The following is a 25,667-nucleotide window of genomic DNA, read 5'->3' as shown; positions in this document are numbered from 1 at the left end:
CTCTATGAGGAAGAAATGGGAAGTCATAATGAGGAGAACACAGGGGAGAAGCTGCATATAGCACAGCAGCAACTTGCCTTGGCTGGGAACAAGATTGTTTCCCTAGAAAGGAGTTTAAATCTCTACAGGGATAAATACCAAATGTCCCTGAGCAACATCGAGTTACTAGAGTGTCAAGTGAAGATGTTGGAGGGGGAGCTCAACGGAATCGTTGGTCAGGTAGGGTTTAAACCAGACCTCTCAGACCACGAGCTCTAGCAAATGGACATGCTCCCATGTGGTCCCCTGTAACAGTCCCAGCCTCCTCCACTGGAAACCCATACCGTTAAGCAGACATCATTTCGAATTTTGTAGCCCTCGGCTTTTGACCTTCCAGCTTTGACATCTCCTTTAAGATTGCTCCTTAGCAATCTTGAGGTTCCTTAATTAACATAAAGAGCTATCCTCTTCAAATTAGGAAGAAAGAGAATTACCAAATGAGCTACCAAACCTTCTATGTCCTCAGAGCGGTTGGGGGGAGGAAGAGTGATGAGTGAGGACACCTCTAGATTACAGGGCTCATGTAAACCATGACTTCAGGATTGAACAGGAAGAGAAAGCCAGGGGACAGGAGGAAGAAAACCAAAACACTTGTATTTGTTTCTTTCTTTTAATGGCCCTTGTTTCTTTTTTTTTTTTTTAATTATACAAGTAATACAATGATATAGTCTCTATAGGCAGAAGTATGGAGATTAAAATGTGAAAGCCCACTTTCAGCCTCCTTCGCCACACTCTCCTCCCCCTGGGCAATCACTTAAACAATGTCTTGGGAATCTTCCTGGGCTTTTTGCCATGCAGTTATATGCACAAATGGTTAGGGTTTTCTTTTTTACGTAAATGGATCCCATACATGTGGTTCTATAACTTGCTTTTTAAATGTATATCTTAACAATTTCATTTAGTTGCTACCTTGTATTATGTAGTATGGATGTACCATTTATTGACCTGTTTTTCTCTCTGTTACACACAAGCTGCAATTAACATCCTTATTTCTATAGAGTAATTTCCATTATGCAGATGACACAACCTTACTTTCTGAAAGTAAAGAGGACTTGATATACTTACTGATGAAGATCAAAGACCACAGCCTTCAGTATTGATTACACCTCAACATAAAGAAAGCAAAGATCCTCACAACTGGACCAATAAGCAACATCATGTTAGATGGAGAAAAGATTGAAGTTGTCAAAGATTTCATTTTACTTGGATCCACAATCAACACCCATGAAAGCAGCAGTCAAGAAATCAAAAGACGCATTGCGTTGGGTAAATCTGCTGCAAAGGACCTCTTTGAAGTGCTGAAAAACAAAAATGTCACCTTGAAAACTAAGGCGCGCCTGACTCAAGCCATGGTGTTTTCAATTGCCTCACATGCATGCGAAAGCTAGACGATGAATAAGGAAGACCGAAGAAGAAATGGCACCTTTGAATTGTGGTGTTGCAAAGAATATTGAATATACCATGGACTGCCAAAAGAAACAAGTCTATCTTGGAAGAAGTACAACTAGAATGCTCCTTAGAAGCAAGGATGGCGAGACTACATCTCACATACTTTGGACGTGTTATCAAGAGGTATCAGTCCCCGGAGAAAGACATTATGCTTGGTAAAGTAGAAGGTCAGCGAAAAAGAAGACCGTCCACAAGATGGATTGACACAGTGGCTGCAACAATGGGCTCAAGCATAACAACAATTGTGAAGATGGGACTGGGCGGTGTTTCAGAGTCAGAACCAACTTAACAGCACCTAACAACAGCAACAACAATTTCCTGAAGTGGAATAGCTGGGTCAAAGGATATGCTTATTTTTAATGTTTAAAGATACTGCTAAATTATATACCAAATAGGCTCTACTGGTTTACACTTTTACTTAAAATAATTGGAGTGTATTTCACCACATCCACACTGTATTTTTCAGTCTTTTTAAGTTATTCTACACTGATGGGCAAAATAAAAAAGTTTTCTCATTACAACTTTCATTTGCTTTAGCTCTAATAGACATGAAGCTGACTCTGACACAGATTAGTGTGCAGGATGTTTTTAGGGAGAGTTCTTGGTATCAACACCTGTGAAAGGAAGGAGAAGGAAATAGGATTGGGCAGAGGGAGAAACTGAGCTGTGTGAAAGCCTCAGCCCACCCCATGAGACACTCTGGGGCTGGGATGGACCTTCAGATCCATCCTAAATTAGGGGGAGGGAACTGGGCTTTATACCTCTATGCTGATCACCAGTTATGGGATGTGAGTTGCCCCTAGGAGCAGGAGTGACCTTGGGCAACGCAGTTTTCTCTCGCTGAGGGCTGTCTGCAAGCAGCACTCCCAGCAGCTGGGGGATTATGTCTTCATTCCTGAAGTGGGTCTGAAAGATACATCCCAGTATGTACGATGCAAACAAAGTACTGAGCACTGTTCATAAGTATGTCAGTCACGTGGATCTGTTTTATGCATTATTTGTTTAAATCATTTTCTCATTTTTGTTGGGTTGTTAGTCTTTTTTTGTACTGATTTATAGGAACTTAATATATTACAGATAATAATGATTCATTACCTATCTTACAAATATGTTCTCTTAGTCTGTAACTTTTTGTTTTACTTAATTAATGCTATTTTTCATCATACAGAAGTTTTTCATTTTTATGTAGTTAAATCTGTTAGTCTTCCTTTATAGATTCTAGGTTTTATGTCTTACTTAGGAAGGCCTTCCTCTACTCCCAAGATTATAAAAATGTGTATTGCCTTTTAGCACTTTTATAATTTTATATTTTTATCTTTAGTTCATCTAGGATGTATGTATAAAACTCTAATTTTATGTCTTTATAAATGAATCTCCATTGTCCCAACACCATATTGAACAACCCACCCTTTCCCCACTAATTTGAAATGCCTGATTTCTCTGATTTGAATCACTGATTCTTATATACACATGGCTTTCTGGACTCTCTTTATTCTTCTGACCTACCTGCTAGTTCCTATACCAGTCTGAGTTTTTTTAGTGACTTCAATTTAAAGTAACTTTTGATAACCTCATTTAAGGCAGGTCCTCCTTTATGGTTCTTACTTTCAAATTATATATTAATTTGTGGGAAATATGCCCTATGGAACATAGTATGTGTCTCCTTTTATTCAAGTTTTCTTATATGTTCTTCACTAAGGTTTTACAGTTTTCTTTATAGATCTCACATATTTCTCTCTAAGTTTATTTCTAGGTATATTACAGTTGTTATTGCTTTTGTGAATAGGATCTTTTTTACATTTAATTTTATTAATTGCTAGTGATATACAGGAAAACCATGTATTTTATCTCTTATCCTGCCACCTTACTGAGCTCTCTGAGTTGATTTTCTTGGATTTTTCTAAGTAACTTCCCCTTTCAATATTTATAAACCTGCTTTTCCATCTTGCTGCATTGACCAGGACCCCCAGAACACTGAAGAATCATAGCATTCTTGCCTTGCTCCTCACTTTAAGGAAATGTTTTTAAATATTTCACCATTAAGTATAAGATTTGCTCTTGGCTTCTTGACAATATCCTTTTTCAAGTTTAAGATGTACTATCTACATCTAGCTTATCAAGACTTTTTGTCAAGAATTTTATCATACGTTTTTTAGCATCCACCAAGATGATACAAAGTATTTTGTTTTTCCTTTAATGAAGTGGATTATATTAATCGATTTCCATAAATAGAACAATCTTTACATTCCTGGGATAAACCCTATTTAATCATGATATATTATTATTTTAGTAAACTGCTATACTAAATCTTTTAAAGTTTTATTTTTGCATCTATTTTCAAAAATGAGATTCGTTTTATGACAAATTTTTGTGCTTTCATCTCATATTGATGTGTGAACTACGCTACTGTAATACAAAGAGTTGGAAACTTTTATCTTTTTCTGTTCTCTGGAACTGTTTGTATAACATAGAAAATATCTGTTTTCTTTACTATTACAGATACAGCCAGGTTTTACCCATTACTTAGCTCAGCGGTATACACCACATCTTCAGCATTCTTGGACCTCCGCCTTGACTGTAATAACTCTTTGTTAATTCTTTCAGAAACGGCTGTGGGCGTACAACTTCTCAATACGGCTGTATCTGAATAAGATTTATTTTGTCATCATCCTTGAGTGCTAGTTTGGCTGTGTATAGATACTTTCAAAAGCATCTTCTCTTCAGTCTTTGAAGATATTGCTGCATTGTCTTATACCGTCCAGTATTTGAAAGGGTTGTCAGATACCAATCTGTTTCTCATTCTTTGTAGGTCACCTATTTTATCTCTTTGAACCCTAGAGGTTTTTAGACTCAGGATGGTTTTAGTTTGCTTTTCATTAAGCCTCTCAACACTTAACTGACCCTTTTAATCTAAATACTTAACATTCTTCTTCAATTCAGGAAATTTTTCTTCTATTACTTTAAATTAATTCCTATTTTTTATCCTGTAATATTAAAAAAATATTAGAACCTGTATATCTTGTCTTTCTGTTTCTTAACTTTTCTATTACACTTCCTATTCCTTTGCTCTTTTACACACTAAATTATATATATAATTTATGGTCAATTTTAGACTTCTGATTGACCTTCCTACAGCATGCTCATGGGCAGCTTTCATGCTCAGCAAACACAAACTAATTCTAACTTTGCCTGAAAAAGAGCAGTTAGGGAGGCAAGTTCAACAGGGAAAGGAACTACCTTCCAAACTAGAATGTAAAGTGTAAATGAATGAACTTTTTACTCTCGTTATTAGTTCAGACAAATGAGAGGGTAGTAGCCTTCATACATGATTTCAGATGATCCAGGGAAAAATTAAAAAAAAAAAACAAACCTACGTTTTAGGAAAAGAGGCATACCCATATATTATTGATGAGGGTGTCACTTGGTATAATCGCTTTGAATGGCAATTATGTAATATTTATCAAAATTTGAAATATAATATCCTTTGTTCTAGCAGTTCTACTTTATGAATTTAATCTACACATATACCAGAATAGGTACTCAAAGATTTAGGTACACAAATATTCATTTCAGCTTTGTTTTAGCAAAATCCTAGAAATAATCTATATGTCCATCAGCTGGGAACTAGATAAACACATTTAAAAGCAATTAAAAAGAGCAGTATAGAAGCACGTGCTATCGTGTATAGATCTCTAAGACATCTTGTGGAGTGAAAAAAAATCAAGTTTTATGCTTTAAAAAGACAATATATGTATTCTACAGATACATTTCTATGTATGTAAATGTACAGATAAAGTTCTAGAATGATATGCACAAATTGTTATCACTAGAGTACAGAGCAGGGACTGGCATTAGAGGTGGTGGTCAAAAAGAAATTTAGACTTACTTGTAATGTTACCATATTTTATAAAGTTAAGATAATTGTACTATTTGTATAATTTGAAATTATTTTTTTTGAAAAAGAGCAAGACAGATCTACAGGTAATAATTTGGAAAATATCTAAAATAAATTGTCAAGTGAAAACACAATGCTTAAAGTAGTGTGTAGATTTTTAGTTGTGCTGGAAAAAAAACTAGGGGATTATACACACTTATCCTCAAATATGCATAAAATATACCTGGAATGATACCAAAAAAAAACTGATAATGTGGACTGTCTTGGAGGAGAAGACCTGAGTTGTACAGAGTCAGGATGGAGGAAAACTTACTTTTGTGAACTGTTTTGTGAACTTGTGAACTGTTTCAACTTTTTATCATTAAGTATGCACTGGCTGAATTTTTTTTTCTTTTTTTAAGGAAACTATGATTCACAAATATGAATGTATACTTTTAGAATATAGGTCTAGAGATTTTCCATGCTTAAGGTATTCTGAAGTTAGGTCACAAATTGTGAACAAAACCAACCTATTATTTTTAAATATCTCAGGAGCCCGAGAACAAGGGGGATCATCCAAAGGTGCGTATGTACTCTTCTCCCTGCCTGATTCAAGACCATCAGGAGACCCTGAAGCGACTGTCTGAAGTCTGGCAAAAGGTCTCCGAACAAGATGATCTAATCCAGGAACTTCGAAATAAATTGGCCTGCAGTAATGCATTGGTAAGTGCTGTCTTCTAAAACATTCTTCTCAGAGACCCAAAGTAAAACCGTGAGGAAAGGAAGGAGGGAAAAGAATCACCTAAATCTCTTTTACCAAGACTCTTCAAATGTCTTATACTATACCTTATTTTTTAAAAACTCTGATCATAATGTAGAAGTACATATGTACTATATTATCGGTAATACCCTGAGTGAAGTGAAAAAAAAAAAGAAAACTCCAGCCCATTGTGGTCGAGTCAATTCCTACTCATTCTACTCTGTTGTCATAGGACACAGTTTAACTGCCCCATAGTGTTTCCAAGAAGCACCTGGTAGATTCAAACTACCAACCTTTTGGTTAGCAGCCATAGCTCTTAACCACTACACCATCAGGGTTTCCAAGTGAAGTGAGGGAGGGAAGAATAAGTGGAGAGGAGATTTTCACTTCTTATTTTAGATGCTCGGATTTTGTTTGAATTATTTTCAACAAACAAAAATTTCATTTTTTTTTTAATTTTCAAAAATAATTACATACACACTCATCTGCTCCATAAGAAACTTCCTTCTTTAATTCTTGAATCTTGAATACTGTCCTTTGGTAATTACCATATTTTTACTCAAATAGCACACACCTTCTACATTTGATTGTCAACCACTCCCTTGCTCCTTTTGCCCATGAGATATTTTCATAAGCTCCCGCTATGCTAATTTTTTACATGTTGCTGCAAAAAAAAAATCAATATAGCATGCTTACAAAAATACCTTGCAGGAGGGAGGGAGCAGTTGGCAAACAAATGTAGAAGGCACATGTTATTTGCGTTAAAATATGGTAGTTTTCATCTTTCCATCATAGCCTCCAAAGAATCTTCTCCTGCCTCATAAATTGGGCCACACAGAGTTCAGGAGACAGTGCAAAACGTGGCTACTGACAACTCTAGACAAATCATTCTCATGCCTTAGTGAACCTTGATATAAAATCGAGAACATAATTCCTTCTCCCTATCAACCCCACAGGAATTACGTGAAGAATTATGTAATGCTATGACAAACTTTAAGCTTTAAAGAGGAGCACCCTGCAGAAATAGTAGTAATAAACACGTTACACTGGTAATTCAGCATAACTGACCTGTGTTCATTTCCAGGTTTTGGAGCGTGAAGAGTCTTTGATAAAATTACAAGCAGACTTTGTTTCCTATAAAGCCACGCACAGACATCCTCCTTGCTCTTCCGAAGACTGTGAAGACGTGAAAAAGGTGGCCAACTTTTGCTTATTTGTCCCTAGTGGAGTCAAGCAGCGCTGGCTTTGATTTTGGGTTTTTCTGCTTAAAATTTCTGTGACCTTGGCTGGCACTGTCACATTACATGGTATACATAATATATGCTAAGTCTCAGATAGAAGGAGCTGAAAAGTAGCAAATTTATGAAAGAGTATATAATTTAATCCCCCCTCCTTTTTTTTAAAACTCGATGCTTGCAAAATTCAAAGCAATCTCAAACGCTGATTCTAATCATGAATAAGCATTTAGACGATGTAAACAAATGTCAAGATTTGACGAACCAATAGTCAAAACCCTGAACGTGGGTCAGGTTCCACCGTAGGTGAGGTCTTAAGTAAGTCATGCCTGTAACCCGAGATACAAGGCAAAGCCAACCACACAGGTCCTGCTGTGGGCAGATGATGGCATACCTGCATGCTCCAAGATGTGATACTGAAATATGGCCAAAGGGGGATGGCAGAGGGACCAAACAAGACATATAAGCTCCCCAAGGGCTCTCCTAACTGGGGAGAGGCAGAGACTCTTCCCTTTCCAGGACTTCCTGGTCCCAGAAAGTTTGGATGAATGAGGAATCAATATTGGACTTTGTGGTTCCTCCATGGACCTCTGTCAATATTTTTTTTAAAGGTCAGCTCCACATTCCAACCTACGGCAAGATCTCATAACACTCAATTTTTAAAAGCCATACAGACCTCCAAGAACCAGAATACACCTTCCCCAACCGTTTTATATTTGCTATCCAAAGCCTTCGTGTTACCTGAATGTTCTATTAGAAATGAGACTATCCATATCACAGTTTACTCCAGCAGTCCTCTCCTCCCCTAAACTGGCACAGCTGGCATGAGGCTTTGATTCCCTGCAGGGCTCATGCCTGGGTCTGTGGTGATGGCTCTGTATTTCTCCAGCTGTCACTTCCTGTCTTCATGCTGCAGCCCTCCTTCACTTCAACTCTGAAATTATGAAAATAATGCTCCCCCCGCCAAAAAAAAAAACACCCAGGCATCCCCTAATGCCCAGGCAACTAATTGCTCCTCCTCATCCACATGTTTTTGCCTTCTCTTGATTAAAGCCCATTCCCCTCTCCTTCGGGGTAGAAGCCAAAGTTCTTGCCAAGGGACTATAAGGCCTATGTGATCTCACTACCAACGACCTCTCTTACCTCCTCCTGTTCTACCGTCAAAAAGGCCTGGCAATCTGCTTCCACTAAAATTGCAGCCAAGAAAACCCTATAGAGCAGTAACACATGTAACACATGCAGTCACCATGAGTCTGAATTGACTCTAGCAACTAACAAGAGTAGTCACTCTGCATTCCTCCCTTTCCCAGGCCCTGCAACCACTAATCTATTTTTTATCTCCATGGATTTGCCTATTCTGGACATTGGACATTTTAGAAAATGTTCTCCCCCCAAGTCCTCATCCTGCCCTTCTCTTCTTTCATCTGCCAGATACTGAAGCACCTGCAGGAGCAGAAAGACAGCCAGTGCCTGCATGTGGAGGAGTACCAGAACCTTGTGAAGGACTTGCGGTTGGAGCTAGAAGTCGTGTCGGAACAGAAGAAGAACATCATGAAGGGTAAGCCACGGTTGGTGGGTTGCATGGGGGGAACTATAAGGAAGCTAAGCCCTCCTCTGAGCTAGGAGGGGTTCAGAGGAGGGCAGTGCTCTGTCTCATCCCATTGTAGACATGATGAAGCTGGAGCTGGAACTGCACGTGCTACGAGAGGAGACATCTGCCCAGATAGAGAGGAAGGATAAGGAGGCCTTCCACCTGCAACAGCGGCTGCAGGAGATGGAGTGGCGGTTCTGTGAGATCCAAAAGTTTGCTTCAGAGAAAGACAGGGTGAGGCAAGAAGCAGTCCGGTGGGAGACCCCAATAGGGCAGGTGTGAGGCCTAAGGGCTGTGCCTGGGGGATAGCCAGAACTGCAGTCTCCAGCCACTGTAATGGACTTGGGATCATCAACACATGCCCATGACATGTGGCTCTCAGGCCCAGAGATAATCCTGAGCCTTTCTCTGGTATTTCTTATAGCATGAATCAATATGATTAGCCAGGGACCATAACAGAGACATTGACTCTTTACAAAAGAGGTTCTTCCCCAGCCCTGCAAGTTACCAAGAAAGTTTGGGGCACATTTACTTGCATTGTCCCTCATACTTTTTTTCTTTTTCTATAGAGGAGGGAACTACTATAAAAAAATGTAGTAGTTTCTTAGCTTTACTAAGAATTTCAAGGAAATTTTAATCTTTTTAATTACAAATATCTTATGACTATGCAAATCATGTAGTTTGGAAATACTGATGGGGCTATGTAGCATTTATCCTATAGTATTAACTTTTAGGAGTCCCGGAGTGGTATAAAGAGCCCTGGTGATGCAGTGGTTAAGAGTTTGGCTACTCAAGAGACAGAAAGGGCCACATAAACCAAAGACTACATCAGCCTGAGACCAGAAGAACTAGATGGTGCCTGGCTTTGACCGATGACTGCCCTGACAGGGAACACAACAGAGAACCCCTGAGGGAGCAGGAGAGCAGTGGGATGCAGACCCCAAATTCTCAGACTTAATGGTCTGACTGAGACTAGAACGACCCCAGGGGTCATGGTCCCCAGACCTTCTGATAGCCCAAGACAGGAACCATTCCCAAAGCCAACTCTTCAGACAAGGATTGGACTGAACAATGGGATAGAAAATGATACTGGTGAAGAATGAGCTTCTTGGATCAAGTAGACACATGAGACTATGTTGGCATCTCCTGTCTGGAGGGGAGATGAAAGGGCAGAGGAGGTCAGAAGCTGACCGAATGGACACGAAAATAGAGAGTGGAGGGAGGGAGTGTGCTGTCTCATTAGGGGGAGAGCAATTACGAGTGTTTAGCACGGTATATAAATTTTTGTATGAGAGACTGACTTCATATGTAAACTTTCACTTAAAGCACAATAAAAATTAAAAAAAAAAAAAAAAAGAGTTCAGCTACTAATCAAAAGGTCAGCAGTTTGAATCCACCAGGCGCTCCTTGGAAACCCTATGGGGCAGTTCCGCTATGAGTCAGAATCAACTCGATGGCAACAGGTTTAGTTTTAGTTTGGTATGATGTGCCAAGACTCGATGGCACTGGGTTTGTATGATGTGCCAAGCACTGTTCTAGGCACTAAGAATATAACAAAACATACAACATCCCTACTCTCCTACAGCTTACATACCAGTGGGGGGGGAGGGGGAGACAGACAACAAACAAGTCAATGAAATTAGTGTATAATGTTAAGTATTGATAAATCCCTATAAAGAAAAATAACTCAGAGTAAGGGGATGGGGGGAGTAGTTTGGTGGCTGTTTTATACAGAGTGATCAGGGAAAGCCTCTCAGATAAGGTGACATTTGGGCATAGATTTGAATGAAGTAAGGGAGCCACCTAGGCAAAGGTCTTGAAAAAGAATATTCCATGCAGAGGGAATAGCAAGTACAAACACTCTGTGCCCTAAGCCTACTTTGTGTGTTCCAGGAGGCCAATGTGGCTGAATGGGGTGGAATGGATGGTAAGAGGTCAGATCATATAGGTAGCCAAGGACCAGGTTATGAGCATTCCAGGAGGCTGTTGTAAAACTTTGCCTTTTTTCTGTTTGAGATGGAAGTCACTGGAGGGTTCTGCACAGAGGAGTAAGAAGGTATGACTTATACTTCAAAAGGACCCCTCTGGCTGCTCTGTTGAGAACAGCCTAGAAGGAAGCAGGGGTGGAGGCAGGGGCCACAGTTAGGCTTCTGCAATTTCCAAGAGAGAGATGAAGGTGGCTTATATGAGGTTGGCTTAGATAACAGCTCACGACAATCTCTAGCTGATTTCACTATGCTGCCATTCAGGCCTTTATCAGCATTCACATTTTACTCCTCTTAGGCCCTCCAAGAGAAAGATGAAAAGCTACACAAGCTAGAGAAGGAACTAGCACAGAATTGGGATGCCCTCAAAAACAAGGAGATGGAGCTCCAGAAGCAGCAACTCCTAGCAACAGAACGCAAATTGGATGCTAATCAGGACAACTGTGAGGCTCTGCGTGCAGAGTTCCAGAAGCTGAAGAACAGTCTTGAAGAAGCCAAACAGCAGCAGAAGCTGGCTGGTGAGGCTCCCAGCAAGTAGCTATCCCACTATGCTTCTAACTCATTGAGTTAGAACAGCCCCCATCTCTTTCTAAATTGCCACTACCCCCCATTCCCCAATTTCTCACTCCAAACCTTCTCTGGTCTCATCTTACATCTCCCAGAGGTTACCACCTTCTTAAACTCCTTCACTCACCCCCAACTGCACCTCTTCTCAGAAGACACCACCACATAGCAGGCACTGTGTTTGGGAAAATGAACTCCTGGACTCACACACCCCACAGGAAGAATAGGGCTCTGTACTGACTGGAGGCACCTCAGAGGTCATGGCCCCTGGACTCTTCTTAGCCCAAAACTAAAACCATTCCTGAAGTCAACACTTCAGACAAAGATTAGACTGGACTATGAGACATAAAATGATACTGGTGAGGAGTATGCTTCTTAGCTCAAGTAGACAGACACATGAGACTACGTGGACAGCTCCTGTTCAGAGGCGAGATAAGGCAGAGGGGAACAGGAGCTGGTTGAATGGACATGGGAAATACATGGTAGAGAGAAGGAGTCACATTGTAGGGAGAGCAACTAGGGTCACATAACGATGTGTGTATAAGTTTTTGTATAAGAAACTGACTTGAATTGTAAACTTTCACTTACAGCACAATAAAAGAGTGTTTTTGTTTTTTTTTTTTGCAAAAGAAAAAAAAAATAGAGCTCTGTCCTTTGCATCTTTGTACTACATCCTTCATCACACAATTTCTCTTACCTTCCCTGGTTTTTGGATTGCTCTCTCTCCTTTTTTGCCTCTGAGCACATTCTCTTCAGAGCTTGCACTATGGGTTGTGTCCTCACCTCTCTGCTGAAACTGCTTTCTTAAGGGTCACCAATAACTTCTTGCCTTGGGTATAGGATTTCTTTTGGGGTGATGAAAATGTTCTGGAATTAGATACGGGTGATGATTGCTGAACTTTGTGAACATACTGAAAAACACTGAATTATATACTTTAAAAGGGTAAAATTTTTTATATGTAAAGTGTATCCAATTAAAAAAAAAAAAAATCTAAAACCTGACCTTCTTCTTCACCTCCTTTAACTCCGTGTCAGTGTGTGACACTAATGGCCACCTAAGCCTCAACATTTTTTTATCATCTTTGGAGACACAGCAGATCCCTTATTCTCCCACAAATCTTACCATTATTTTCTCTCCTACCTGCCCCCCCGTCCCAACTATAGTTGTCCCTCCTCTAAGACCTTTTCCCCCTCTCTCTACACTCATTCTTTGGAGAACTTCCCTCCTTGTAGGTACATTTCTCTTCAGATGACTCTAAAAACTGAGAGCCTCAGCCCTGACTTCACACCTGTAGTCAGTCTTATCTTTAAGGAGTTGCTCCATCTGGGCAACACCTCTAATTCAACATTTCCAATTGGAACCTACTATCTTCGCCCCTAAAAAAAAAAAAAAAAATCCTCCTCCACTCTTCTTCCAAAATGTGTCATTATTTCCGTAATTACACCCTTCTCTTTTTGGTACCCAGGCTAGAAAACTTGGTAGAGAAAACAGAGATGAAAGTGGTGTTTAAAGTAGAAACTATAGTAGAGAGTACTGGATGTGGAAGCATGTAGGGTGTAGAGGAGCACCAATAAGCAACATATTTGGGTGCTTTCCCCCATACTCAGTGGAGGCAAGGATGTCGACTAAAAGGACATTGCAGGAAATCTTTCTCCATTCTGATCCATTCCGATTTTCCTAACGCACTCTTCCTTTATGCCAGCTCCCTGCTTCAGAATTCACTAAGTTAAGTGTAAACATTTCTTTTAGACTTGCAAAGTCCTCCAAAGCCCCCTCTTATCCACCCACTTACTCAACTCTATTTCCCACCATTCCTCTTCACTTTCCTTTCCAATTAAACTGGTCTCTTTTCACGCGCTTCCCACAGACCTTCCCCACTCCCTCCACCACGTGTTCACCTAGCAATTCTCCCACTTGGGATTCCCTTCCTCCTACTTCCTCTAAGGCTCAGCTCAACTTTTGTTCCTCCATAAATCCATCTCCAACTATTCTGAAACACATTGATCACTCTTCTTGCATTTACAGTCATATGAATTAAACATTACAGTGTTCTCTACACCAGGTTGGCCAGTTATTGCTCCCTCACTAGACTCTAAACTCTACAAGGGTCAGGACTGGTCACTGAGGACATAACAAGACACACAGGAGACACTGAGCATTTTCTACCAGTTTGCTTAATTTTTGTGAAGAAGGAGTCCATGGCTGGGGGTAGTTGAAGAAAGATAATTTAATAGCACTCTTTAGGAGTGATAACGAAATGAAGAGAAATGAAGATAGACTAAGAATTGAAGTAGGTCAAAAAATGAAAGAACAGACTCTTGGGACAGTCTCATTTGAGAGTCTGATCTATGAGAGCTTCATACATGCTCCCTTCCCACATGCATGTGCCCCGGCTTGTCTCCTGTCTCTGTAGCTCAGCAAGCAGCCCAATATAAAGAGCAGACCTTTCTGGCTGAGAGCAAGCTGGAGGATTCCCAGAGGAAACTTCAAAGTTATATTGCCCTGGACAGGCAGAAGGAAGATACCATCCAAGAACTACAGAAAGACCTTCAGAAGCAGCAGGAGGAGTTCTTGATAGCAAAAGAACAACTAGCGTCCAACAGGTACCATGGGCTCACACCCAGAGAGAGGCCATCCCTTGTGAGCTGACCAGGGCCACCTATGGATAGGTGCCCAGGAGTGGGACAGGACGGACTCCCCATGGGATCATCTCCACAGTCTCCAACACAAGCACTAAAGTCCATCCTCCTGTTGCTTCTGGTTTGTTATTTTGTTTTAGGAAACAAATAGATGAGCTGACATCAGAACTCTCTGAGGCCAAGAGGAAGTTTGAAATTTCAGACAAAGAAAAGAAGCAGCTTCAGAAGACAGTGGATGAGCTGGAAATGAAGCTGAATGACACCCTAGAGCGTATGAAACAGATTCAGCACCAGGTATGAAGGGCAAGTAGGCAGCCAGCCCAAACATGTCCTTTGTCTAAGATTAAAATATATTGGGCTTTATTCAGGATGATGTCACCACCAATCTATTCCAAACTCATTGTCCAGAATTTGTGTTAGAATGGTAAGTCCCCCACTCAGTACCAATTGTCACAGCCAATAATAGGCATTTCCAAGGGTTAAGCTTAGAAGTAGGCACAGGATGATGTTGTTCTGTCTAGGATTTGAAAGCTATCCTTGTCATTCAATTTAAAGTCTTTGATGTCTGAATTATTCTTTTTTGTTCTCTTCTAAGTTTTCTTTTTTTTTAACTTTATTCAAAGTATTTTATGTGAAAAGATTTGGTGGGTAAGTGGGAGAGAAGGTTGATGCCATAGGAATTGGATCTATAAATTAAATAAATTGGCTTACTTAACTTTGGAAATGTTATCAGGAGGGACCAGTCCCTGAAGAAGGACATCATGTTTGGTAAAATAGAGAGTCAACAAAAAAGAAGAAGACCTCAACGAGATGGACTGACACAGTGGTTGCAAAAGTGGGCTCAAACATAGCAACAACTATGAGGATGGCACAGGACTGGGCAGTGTTTCATTCTGTTGTACAAGGGTTGCTATGAGTTGGAAGACACTTGACAGCACCTCATGACAATAACAACACATAACTATGGAGTTTTCCTCATATTTATTCCAGCCACTCCCTGTGTGCAATTGTTTATATTTTTTCCCAAATACAATATAATCTAAGACTATCTTCCAGCCCAGTTTTTATTTTCTCAGAACAAAGAGCAAGCCTCCACCAAAGACAGTCTAGAAGATGAGCTTCAGGAGGTAAAAAGGTTACTGGAGGAGAAACGGCTGCAGTTGAAAAAGAGCAAAGAACAGGAGAAAATGCTGGAGCAAGAACTTGAGGCATCCCGACAGGAAGAAAGAAAGAGAGAAAAGATGGTGAGAAAGAGAATCTGGGGAGAGTCAGGGTCATGAACCCGGGGGCAAAATGAACCTAGCCAGTCCTCAATGGGTGCACAAGCCTTGGGTGCTCAGACAGCAGAAGAGAAGGGAGGACAATTGTGGGAAAGCAGAAAAGGTGAGTGAGGAGGAAGAGGAGGCCTAAGGTTCTGCAGGGTGGAGAATGGAGCCCCGAGTGAGGGGAGGAGCGGAGCTTTTATAGGAGCTTGTGGTTACACTTCTTTTGTGGACTTTGTTCTTGAATCGCGGAGCAGTCTAAGGACAACTTGAGGAAGCTGCAGGAGGAAAATGAAAATCTTCAAGCAGAGCTGCTGAATTATTCTACACAACTAGATACCTCTGTCAGCAAACATAACAGCACCCAGCAAATTGTCCAAGAGCTGAATAAAGAAGTGAGTAGTAGATAGGAACCCTAGAGGGTGAGAAACTTGAGCCCTGTGACCCTTGTCCTGAACCTGCATCCATCTCTCCTCCACCACAGAAATGCAACTCACTGCCCAGCCAGCTAGCTGTCAATGCCTCCTATGGCACCTGCAGCTCCACCCTTCTCTTTAAAGTAGGGTAACCTTCAGCACCCAGTTGCTGAGCCAAAAATATGTTTCTTTCGCATGTTTTAAAGAAACCAAGAAGGTTTTCTTTAACATTTAGTGGAGCCCTCAAACTACCTGGGCTTTGGTATCAGTCCTTCCAATGTTGCATGTTAGACCAGAGTTGAGTGAGTCCATTGTTCAAGGCAATTTTCTAGGGAATACTTCCAAAACAAGTCCTAAAGCACAAAAAAGGGATTGAAGGAGAGATGGTTATTTTTCATTACACAAAGGATGACAGAGGGAATGGATGTGACCTACGCTAGGCACTGTGCTTAAATTCAGTTATCATTTATCGACTGTCTACTAAAGTCCTTTACATGCCTACCATGCACTTTACTCCCAATAAGATATACATTACTGTGTCAACCCCCATTTACAGATGAAGGAATGGCCAAGGCCCAAAGTCACTAATTAGTGATGGGATAAACCAATATCCGAGCTTGGATCATCTGGCTGTAACGCTTGTCCTCTTTCCCCTTCATCATGAATGACAATACTTTCCTCAGCTGAATACAAGTAATTTTTCTGGGCAAGAAATAAATATAGCAGCTTGGTAGATGGTCTCTGGATTACAAACAAGAGAACAAGCAACTCTGATTCTTTTGTAATGTAAAAAAAAAAAAAAAAGGATCCTAAAATGGTGTGATTATACTAAGGAGCCCTGGTGGTGCAATGGTTAAGCACTCAGCTGCTAACCAAAAAGTTGGTGGTTTGAATCCACCAGCAGTTCTGCGGGAGAAAAAGATCTGGAGATCTGGTCCCATAAAGATTACAGCCTAGGGTTCTAGGGGCAGTTCCACTCTGTCATATGAGGTCATTGCGAATCTAAAGCAACTTGACCACACATGACCACAACATCCTAACCCTAAGGCCAGGATAAGGACAGCGCAGCCCAGTGGGACTGGAAGAGCTCTATATCTCAGTTCTCCAATACAGTAGCCACTAGCCACATGTGAGTGCTTGGAATATGGCTTAATATGACTAAAGAACTAAATTGTATAATTTTAATTAATATTAACTAATTTTATTTAAATGTAACTGCTTGTGGCTAGTGGCTACCATATTAGACAGCACAAGTCTAAGGAACTGGTATTTCTGTAGTTTCGTTCTCCAGAAATATAAATTTCTCCATTACCGTGATGCAGAGTTGAGGCCCGAGTCCCTCAGATCTTCCCTGAATATAAGGAATACTTTAAAGTATTTATTATGGGTCACATTTGCCAGAAAATGTATAGCCATGTAAAAGTAGAAATAAAAGCATTAATTTCAGAATTCCATTGATGGGATTTCCTCAAAGGGATGGGGGAAATCATTGGTAAGTCTTTACATTTTTAAACTATAACTGACTAGTGTGTGCAAATGTACTGGGAGAAAGGAGTAGGTGTGGAAGTGAGGAGACCACTTAGGAGGCTACTGCAGTCCACAGTAGAGTGGTATCAGTGAAGACAGAAGTAAGCAAATTCAGGATGTACACTGCAGTAGAATTGACCAGGATAGCTGATAGAATGGATGTGAGAATAAGAGCAATCAGGAATGGCTTAGTAGAATCACCTATAAAACCATCTAGGCCTAATGACTTTGGCTGATGAGGGAGTAGATCTTTTATTAGAATTTTTATTAGAACTCCTGATTCTGTGGTTTATATAAGTTTACATATATATTTTAGGTATATTTCTCTCTAAACTAAATTAGAATAAATTTAGAGAAATTTAGAATAAAGCTTCCATTTTAGCTTCTGACATTATGATTTTCTTCACCACCGTTCTTTTTGGTATCCTGCCTCCACGGTGACATTTCTCAGTTCAGCCACCACTTATCAAGAACTTAGTAAATTCTGGTTTCTCCAATGACTCCCTAGTTAATACCACATTTTTCAGCAATCCCCAGAAAAGATGCACTTCTATTCCTATAACCCAGCCACACCCAGTGCCGTCAAGACCAAATTGTTTCAACTTTAGAAACAGTTTTACTCTGAGAGCATGGAAAATGTCAGGTCAGAAGCCCAATCTAACATTTTTCATCTCACTAATTCCTGGGGTCAAAGAAACTCAAACGCCCATCTAAAAAAGTAATAAACTTCAAGCACTGAGAACTTACTGGGAAAAAAGCAATAAACCCCCAGCCCCAAAAAGCGTTTGTGTGTGTGGCCACATGAGGACGCAGGTGTGCTAGAATACCAAAGAACAGAAGTCTAAGGTCTCCCTCCTGCTTCCAGATTTAGAAATAGACTCTCTCCTGTACTGAAGTATACAAGATAACTAGTTACTCAGCATATTCATGATAATAACTCAGTTATATAGTGACTTACACCTTACAAAGCCCTTTTTACATACATAATCTCATTTGATCATTACAAAAACTCTGTGAAGGAGTTGAAATTATCCCAGTTTACAGATGAGGAAATTGAGGCTCAGAGAAATTAGGTAAATGATAGAACTAGGATCTCAACCCAGATCCTCTGACTCCACATCTCAATTCCCTTGTAACTGTACAAGGAATCCTTATTACTTAGCGTAAGGCAAAGACTTAAGTTTTTTAATAGACTTAAATTCCAAAAATATGTTTTTAATTCAAAGCTAACATAGTCATTTCATCCCTAACTCCAAACATTGCTCAGTGCAATGTTCCATTCAATCTGAAAAAGTCATTCAGCATTTACTGAGCACCTGTTATGTACCATGCCCTGAGTTACAGGTGGTGGGAATACAGCGATGAACAAAATGCATGTGGTCCCTGCCTTCCTGCTGCATCAAGTCTAGCAAATTGTTAGGAACTAAGTGAAGCATAAAACACACAAATGAAATGTTGTATCACATCTCCTGACCTAGAATTGGATTCTGGATATTTATGAAAGGCTGCAGAGTCCAGTATTCCTTGTATTTGGGGATATGCTAACTAGAAGTGGGGAGGTGGGGGAGGGATACAGAAGTACCTGGAAATGGCAGCTCTCCTTTGACAACAAACAGTAAGGTGAAAATGTGGGGGTTATAACTGACTGTTCTGAAGGTTAGTGCAGAGAGAACAGAGCCCAGGTCTTGTCCAATTGCTATAAATACAGAGATGCCTCCAAGGTGATAAGCTGGTGCTGTGACCGTGATGTTTTCCTCCCTAAAGATAGCCCAGCAGAAGGAGGCCATGAAGAATCTGCAGGCCCAGCTGGACAAGGCTGTGCAGAAAGAGAAGCACTGTCTCCAGAGCATGGTCAGTAAAGAGGCCTATGAGGAGTTATCCCGGAAGGCAGCCACCTGCCAAGAGGACCTGACTCAAGCCCTGGAGAAGGTGGGGCCACATTTTCTGACCTCCAGGCTGTTCTGCAGAGAAATGTCACAGTAGTGTCAGAGGGCGGGAAACGTGTCCTGTCCAGCTGGCTTTCCCCAGGGCTGTCTCAAATCTACAAACTCTTGCATGAACTACGGATTTCAGTCCAGGGAAAGCGTGCTTCCTCTTCACGAGTCTTTGGGGTGGGAGAGGGAAGATGGAGGCCAAATCTAACAAGTCTTTCTGCTCATGGGTAACCTGAGGCAAGATACTCCTGAAGCCTGGATTGTCAGGGAATTCATGCCCATCCCTGCGCTCCAGATTACCTACCTGGCTAATCAATCCCTAGGACTGAAAAGATTGTGTGTGCGTGTGTGTGTATGTGTAGGTAAGGGGGCAATGATATGGTATAGGGATGTGAAATAGACCAGCCACTGTCACTTCCTACCCCGCTCTGGGACACTAGGCAAGGGGTCTGTCTGTACTGCCCTGAGTAGAGGACGACGGAGGGACTGGAAACGTCTCCTTTAAGGACTCAACAGATAGGGCCAAAGGGCTCTGGCCACCACTCTCATGCTCTTTGTCTTTACTGGAAGCTCAATCAAGCAGCCGCAGAGACAAAAGATCTGCACCGAAGCTTGATGCAGACCCAAGAGAGGAAAACTCACCTGGAAGATGAAATCACTGCTTATGAGGAAAGGATGAAAAAGCTCAATATGGAATTAAAAAAACTCCAGGGCTTCCAGCAGCAGAGTGAGCTAGAGGTGAGGCCCTTCCTAGCCAGTCCAAAAGGTTGCCTCTTGCACCAACTATTTACCACCAAACCATTCCCTTTGGCTAATGGGCTCTCTCCGTCCTCTTACGTGGTTGGGCAAAGGCAGCAAAGATCACAGGGTAGGGGTGCCCTCTGCTGGTCACTAGAAATAAAATACGCCCTAAAGATTCTCCCCGGTGGCACAGTAGTTAGGCGCTCAGCTGCTAACCAAAAGGTCAGTGGTACAAACCCACCAGCCACTCCACGCAAGAAAGATGTGCCAGTCTGCTTCCATAGCCTTGCTGTAGCCTTGGAAACTCTACTCTGCCCTATAGGGTCACTAAGAGTCAGAAACAACAACAGCAATGGGTTTGATTTTTTTGGAAAGATTCTCCCAAGGTCAAGAAGGAACCTCCAACCTTCCCATGAGCCCTCTTGGGTCCAGGGTGGCAAGGCGGACGCTCCCGCCTCACTTTGCATCCCTGAGCAGGTGCACGTCTTCGACAAGAAGCTGGAGGAGATGACTAGCCAGGTGCTGCAGTGGCAGAGGCAGCACAAGAATGACCTCAAGATGCTGGCAGCCAAAGAGGAGCAGCTCATGGGATTCCAGGCGGAAATGGCCGCTCTGAAAGAGAAACTCCTTGAGGACGAGAAGGTATGGGCGCTCCTCAGCTTCTGTGGCTTCCTCCAGCCCTTCTGACACATCAACCATCCGGATGACCAACAGCTCTGGGTGGGGGTGGTGGTGGGGGTGAGGGTGTCTGGGAGCAGCGAAGGGACACCCCAACCCCACTGTATTCAGCACAAAGCAGGGCCTGGGTACTCTGGGCCACAGCAGCTGTCTCAACACAACAATCTTCCTGTTGCTTTGTTGGTAGAGAGACATCCCACAGAGCAAATGCCCAGGTCCAGAGAAGAAACTGGTGCCGCCTCCCTGCCAGGTACATGAGCCTCCCCTGACTTAGAAAATTCACTGGTCACTCCCCTCCAGAGTCCTCCCGACACTTTCAGCAGCCATGGAACTGGCAGTAAAATCTGCTAAGAGACCACCTGGGCATGCCTCCATCACCAGCTCTCCAAGCAGTGAGGTTCAGAGCAGGAGGCCACAGGACATCTTGTGGTGGCCACAGGGCCTTTGTGCAAATGAAAAAAAGGCATCAAGATATTTTTCGTCCATCTGTTGGAAAATTGGCTTAACATGCTGCTTTTTTAGAACTAGCCACTTTAATGCCTTTGGCCTGAAAGTCATTATTGTAAATGTACGAATCTACTGTGTCTCTGATATAAATGGTGCCTCTTTAGGGGTCACCTTCGTGTGGGATGTAACTGCAAGAGCTTTGGGTGGTGGTCCTGGGGTGGCAACTCCAGCTCTGGCCTAGGGGATGGACAGCAGAGTTGATTTTTCTCCTCCAAGCAGGAGAGAAGAGGCCTGATGGGGAGTAGGAGGGTGATGGGCCTGTGCCTCCACTCCCTTACCAGCTCTTTTTCTGCTTGCACCAAACCCCTGTTGCGTGCCTCAGGAAGTCCTTAGATCCACCCAGCGCTCTATGCCCAAAGAAGACTGTAGACTCCACCGAGAAAATGATCAGATTATGACCAACATGGAGCAATGGGCTAAAGAGCAGAAGTAAGTATAAGGAAAAAAGGAAGGTCCCACACCCTGAGCTCAGCTAGAGAACCACGTATGTGCCAGAGAAGTGTCACTCACACACACACAGCACATGCGTACACCCTACCCTCCAAGGAAATTGACCCAGTCTCAGCCCACACCCAAGGGTTTGGAATAAGAAGAGGGGCTTGACTCTTTGAGTGGTTTCAGAAACCCTGCTGACTTTGAAATGCACCAGTCCCCAAGATGGAAGGGATGCTTAGCTATAAGTCACACTTCCTCTTCTCAACCTGCAATCCAGCTCACTGCCTGGATGCCTTAAACGCACCTGGAGATCAACTTGATTTTGCATAGGAGTTAAGTACAGAGTCCTATCAATTGCTGGGTTCTAAGAAGGCTCTATCTAGGCCTGGGGGCAGGGTGATGAGTGGGGGTCTAGACCTAGCAGAAAGCTGTTGAGACCATCCAGTACCCCATTCAACCAACTTGTGCTCTTGCTCACAGGAGGCTAGGGAACTGGCTGCTCTTTTGTGGATTTTCTTACAGGATCGCCAATGAGAAACTAGGAAGCAAGCTCCGTGAACAGGTCAAATATATCGCCAAACTGACTGGTGAGAAGGAGTAAGTCATCCCACACCACCCTGGCTGCTTCTTGGGACCTAAGAGGAAGGTTCAGCAAGGATCCAGGGCTGGCTTTGTTGTTGGATATGTGGTTCAGCAAGGATAGGTCTGTTACTTTGGAAAGGCTACCCAGTCCTGATTCTACATCCAACTATGTGACATTGGGCATGTCACTTTACCTCTTTGGGCCTTAGTTCCTCACCAACAATATGGAGAGTGTTTAATAGTCTCTGTGCCCCTTACCACTTTCACCTGCTGTGATTCTCAGAGGTCAAGAATGCTACAAAGGGACCAGGCACTAAAAGGCAGACTACATTAGTGAGGGTACGGATAAGCTGCTATAACAAAGGGATCCCCAAATGAAGGTACACAGAACTTTCTCTCTTCGTGGAACAGTCTGAGGTGAGCAGTCTGAGTTGATGGAGTTCCTCTGTTCCATGGGAACATTCAGGAACCTAGATTCCTTCTACTCGATGCTTCACTCTTTTGCCTGTAGTCTTGCTTCAACTGCATAGTCAAAGCTGGCTCAGCTGGGAGTGAAGTATGGGGATGAGAGATGGAAGTCTGAGGATAGCGGTAAAGGCAAGAATTTAAAATTAAGGTTTTAGAAGTGGTATACTAACGAGCTCTAGGGAAATACTTCCCACTTTTGTCAGAGCACACTTAGAAAATGGCCACATTTGTATGGCACACTGGAATGGTCTGGAATGGGGTTGCTCACCTATAGGCTGCCCCAACGACTGAGGACATAAGTATCTCAACACACCTGTAACCTATTCACAGCACCCAGTTGGAAAACTCTGTTCTAGACCTTCACCTTAAGAGGGGTGACTGGGTTATGGTGGAAGACAAGATCGCTGGAAGTGAGGAGGTCAAGGAATTGAGAGGTCAGGATATAAGTTGGACTGTTGAAGGCCCTGAGGATGCTAACACAAGTGGCACCAGACAGAGTGGCAGAGCCAGGGAATGAGAACAATGCTGGGACCCTACCTACAGGCCCATTGGTACCTGGAGTGGCTGTCATATGAGGGACTACAGGGTAACAGGTATTTTCAAAGCCAGTCAGGTTTGTTGAGAGCAAGAGGTAAAAAATATGCCCAGAGAAGAAGCTGAGGATGAAGTCTTTATGTGATTTACTCTAGAAAAGTCCATGAAATTTTTCACTAGAAACATTTTCTGAAAGAGTTGAACCAGAATTAAGTCTTTTTCTACTGTCGTGTCTTCTTTCTCAGTCCCATGTGATATGTCAGAATCTTAATATAACAGAGAACGCTAGACTTTTTTTAGTGTGCCAAGTTCTAGAAAGTCTGTTTCACACTCATTCTTGAGTTTGCTTGAACCTCTTTCAAAGAAAACCATCTTTTATAATAACAATGATAGCTCAACTAGTATTTATTGTTCTGCTAGGCGGAAACCCTCGTGGCATAGTGGTTAAGAGCTAGGCTGCTAACCAAAAGGTTGGCAGTTTGAATCCACTAGATGCTCCTTGGAAACCACATGGGGCAGTTCTACTCTGTCCTATAGGGTCACTAGGAGTCAGAATCGACTGCACGGCAACAGGTACAGTACAGGTAGGCACTGTTCTAAGTGCTTTACATGTATTAATTTATTGAATCCTCATCAGAGCTCATGAGTTCAATAAAGTTATGATCTCCATTTACAGAGGAGAACAGAAAGAAACTGAAAGCTAAAAAACTACTCCTGGTCTCATAACTAGTATGTGGCACAGCCAGAATTCCAACCTGAGAATTCTGGGTTGGAATTCTGGCTTCAGAGCCCATTATCATCCACCGTGCTCTAAACTCTGGTTTGGGTGGAATATGACTGTTGATACTAATTTACTGAGCTACGGGAAATGTGCTAAATTATCTTCCCTCTCTCCTACAATGCAACCTCTGTGCCTTCATCCATGAAATGAGGATAAGCAATTTGCCCAAGCTCCCAACAGAGCTGGGATGTCCTGTGCTCCCAACCCTTCAGCACAGGGAAGCGGAGAGAACATGGACTTTGGCATCAGAACTGGGTGAAAGTGTTTCCGAGGCAAGGCCGTGAGCTGCCAAGGACACATCAGAATCGCAGTTCATAATGGCCTTCTGGCTCTTCCAGTCAAATTTATATCATTTGTATAACTGGATCCTTATATTAACCCAAGCAGGTAGGTCAGGCTTGACTGTCCCCATCTAACAGATAAGAAAACAGGCACAAAGTTGACAGAGTCAGAAGTTCTACTTCTGGGTCTACCCAGACCCCAGGCCCGGGCTTCTTCCACTGGTCACACACAGGCAACCATTTCCACAGAACTTGTGTGAGGGCCTATGTTTGTTTCCTAGGGCTGCCGTAACAAAATAACACAAACTGAGTGGTTTATGAGAACAGAAATTTATTGTCTCACAGTTCTTGAGGCTAGTAGTCCAAATTCCGGGTATCAGCAGGGCCATGTTGTCTCCAGAGGCTCTAGGGGAAGATCCTTCCTTCTCTCTCCCAGCTTCTGGTAGTCCTATGCATTCTCTGGCATGAAGATACATCTTCGCATGGCTGTCTTTCCTCTGTCTGTCTCTCTGTGTCTTTTCTCTTTCCTCGGGACACCGCTTAGATTGGACCCACCCTACTCCAGCAGAACCTCCTGTTAACTGATAACCTCTTCAAAGACCCTATTTCCAAACAAGGCCACCTTCACAGGCACCAGGATTTAGGACTTCAACATATCTTTGGGTGATACCATTCAATCCATAACAGGGCTCCAGTTCTGAAAGGAATTGGGCACCCATGATCCTTTTTCCTGTGACACCTTTGTCTTTTCAGCAGAGAAGCAAGCAGATAAAGCAGACCAAACACTCACCTGCCCTTCCCTCTCTTCCCACAGCCATCTCCACAATGTGATGGTGCATCTGCAGCAGGAAAACAAGAAGCTGAAGAGCGAGATAGAGGAGAAGAAACTGAATGTAGGGCAACCAAAATTATACAGCAAACCCTTTGGCTTCCTGAGCAAAATGGAGCCCTTACAAAGGGAGAGGAAAGTGTGCGGGGCAATGGGCTGGAGGGGGATGCCCCAGGACTTGGGCCAAAGAATGGACAACAAATTAGTGGGGATGCCCCACTGCTCAGGTAGGTCCCCCACTTGTCTTTCTCTACTGTCAATGTCTTCTTTCTTAGTCTCCTGTGTCAAAAAATAACAAGAGCATGACATTATCTTTAAAAAGATCACTGGATTGAGAATTCAAATAGGGAAAAGAAAGCAGATCTTGCATGACCTCAAGTCATATGTTTAGTTCCTCTGGGCTTCAAAGATAATGACTTATGCAGAGTGAGGAGATGGATTAAGATACATTCTGATTTGAGAACCTTGAATGATACTCAAGCGCCTAAACCTCAGGCCTACCCCCAGCCCCAGCCCCAGTCCCTTTTGGGGAGTGTGGGGACAAGAGGAAACAGG

The 25,667-nt window shown here is 42.3% G+C and overlaps 1 protein-coding gene across 1 annotated transcript; it reads left to right on the top strand.

The window, feature by feature from the left end:
• PMFBP1 (polyamine modulated factor 1 binding protein 1) lies at positions 1–25,667 on the top strand. The gene is made up of 16 exons (XM_010596784.3): positions 1–219; positions 5,915–6,085; positions 7,207–7,317; positions 8,789–8,915; positions 9,025–9,182; positions 11,232–11,451; positions 13,912–14,101; positions 14,278–14,431; positions 15,214–15,381; positions 15,657–15,794; positions 19,107–19,271; positions 19,847–20,014; positions 20,495–20,660; positions 21,505–21,631; positions 22,160–22,234; positions 25,098–25,667. The coding sequence occupies exons 1-16, from the start codon at positions 16–18 to the stop codon at positions 25,405–25,407; spliced, it is 2,652 nt and encodes an 883-aa protein (XP_010595086.1). The 5' UTR covers positions 1–15; the 3' UTR covers positions 25,408–25,667.

Source organism: Loxodonta africana, chromosome 21, assembly GCF_030014295.1.
Source record: "Loxodonta africana isolate mLoxAfr1 chromosome 21, mLoxAfr1.hap2, whole genome shotgun sequence".
Taxonomy (NCBI): domain Eukaryota; kingdom Metazoa; phylum Chordata; class Mammalia; order Proboscidea; family Elephantidae; genus Loxodonta; species Loxodonta africana.
The sequence above is the reverse complement of the archived record's forward strand: the minus strand, read 5'-3'. Positions and strand labels throughout refer to the sequence as shown.

Bases quoted from the DNA above. Each gene is read 5' to 3' on its own strand.
- PMFBP1 (XM_010596784.3), top strand. From the start codon at position 16: ATGGGAAGTCATAATGAGGAGAACACAGGGGAGAAGCTGCATATAGCA. The intron at 6,086-7,206 runs GTAAGTGCTGTC...GTTCATTTCCAG, and splicing joins TGGCCTGCAGTAATGCATTG to GTTTTGGAGCGTGAAGAGTC. The intron at 22,235-25,097 runs GTAAGTCATCCC...CTCTTCCCACAG, and splicing joins AAACTGACTGGTGAGAAGGA to CCATCTCCACAATGTGATGG.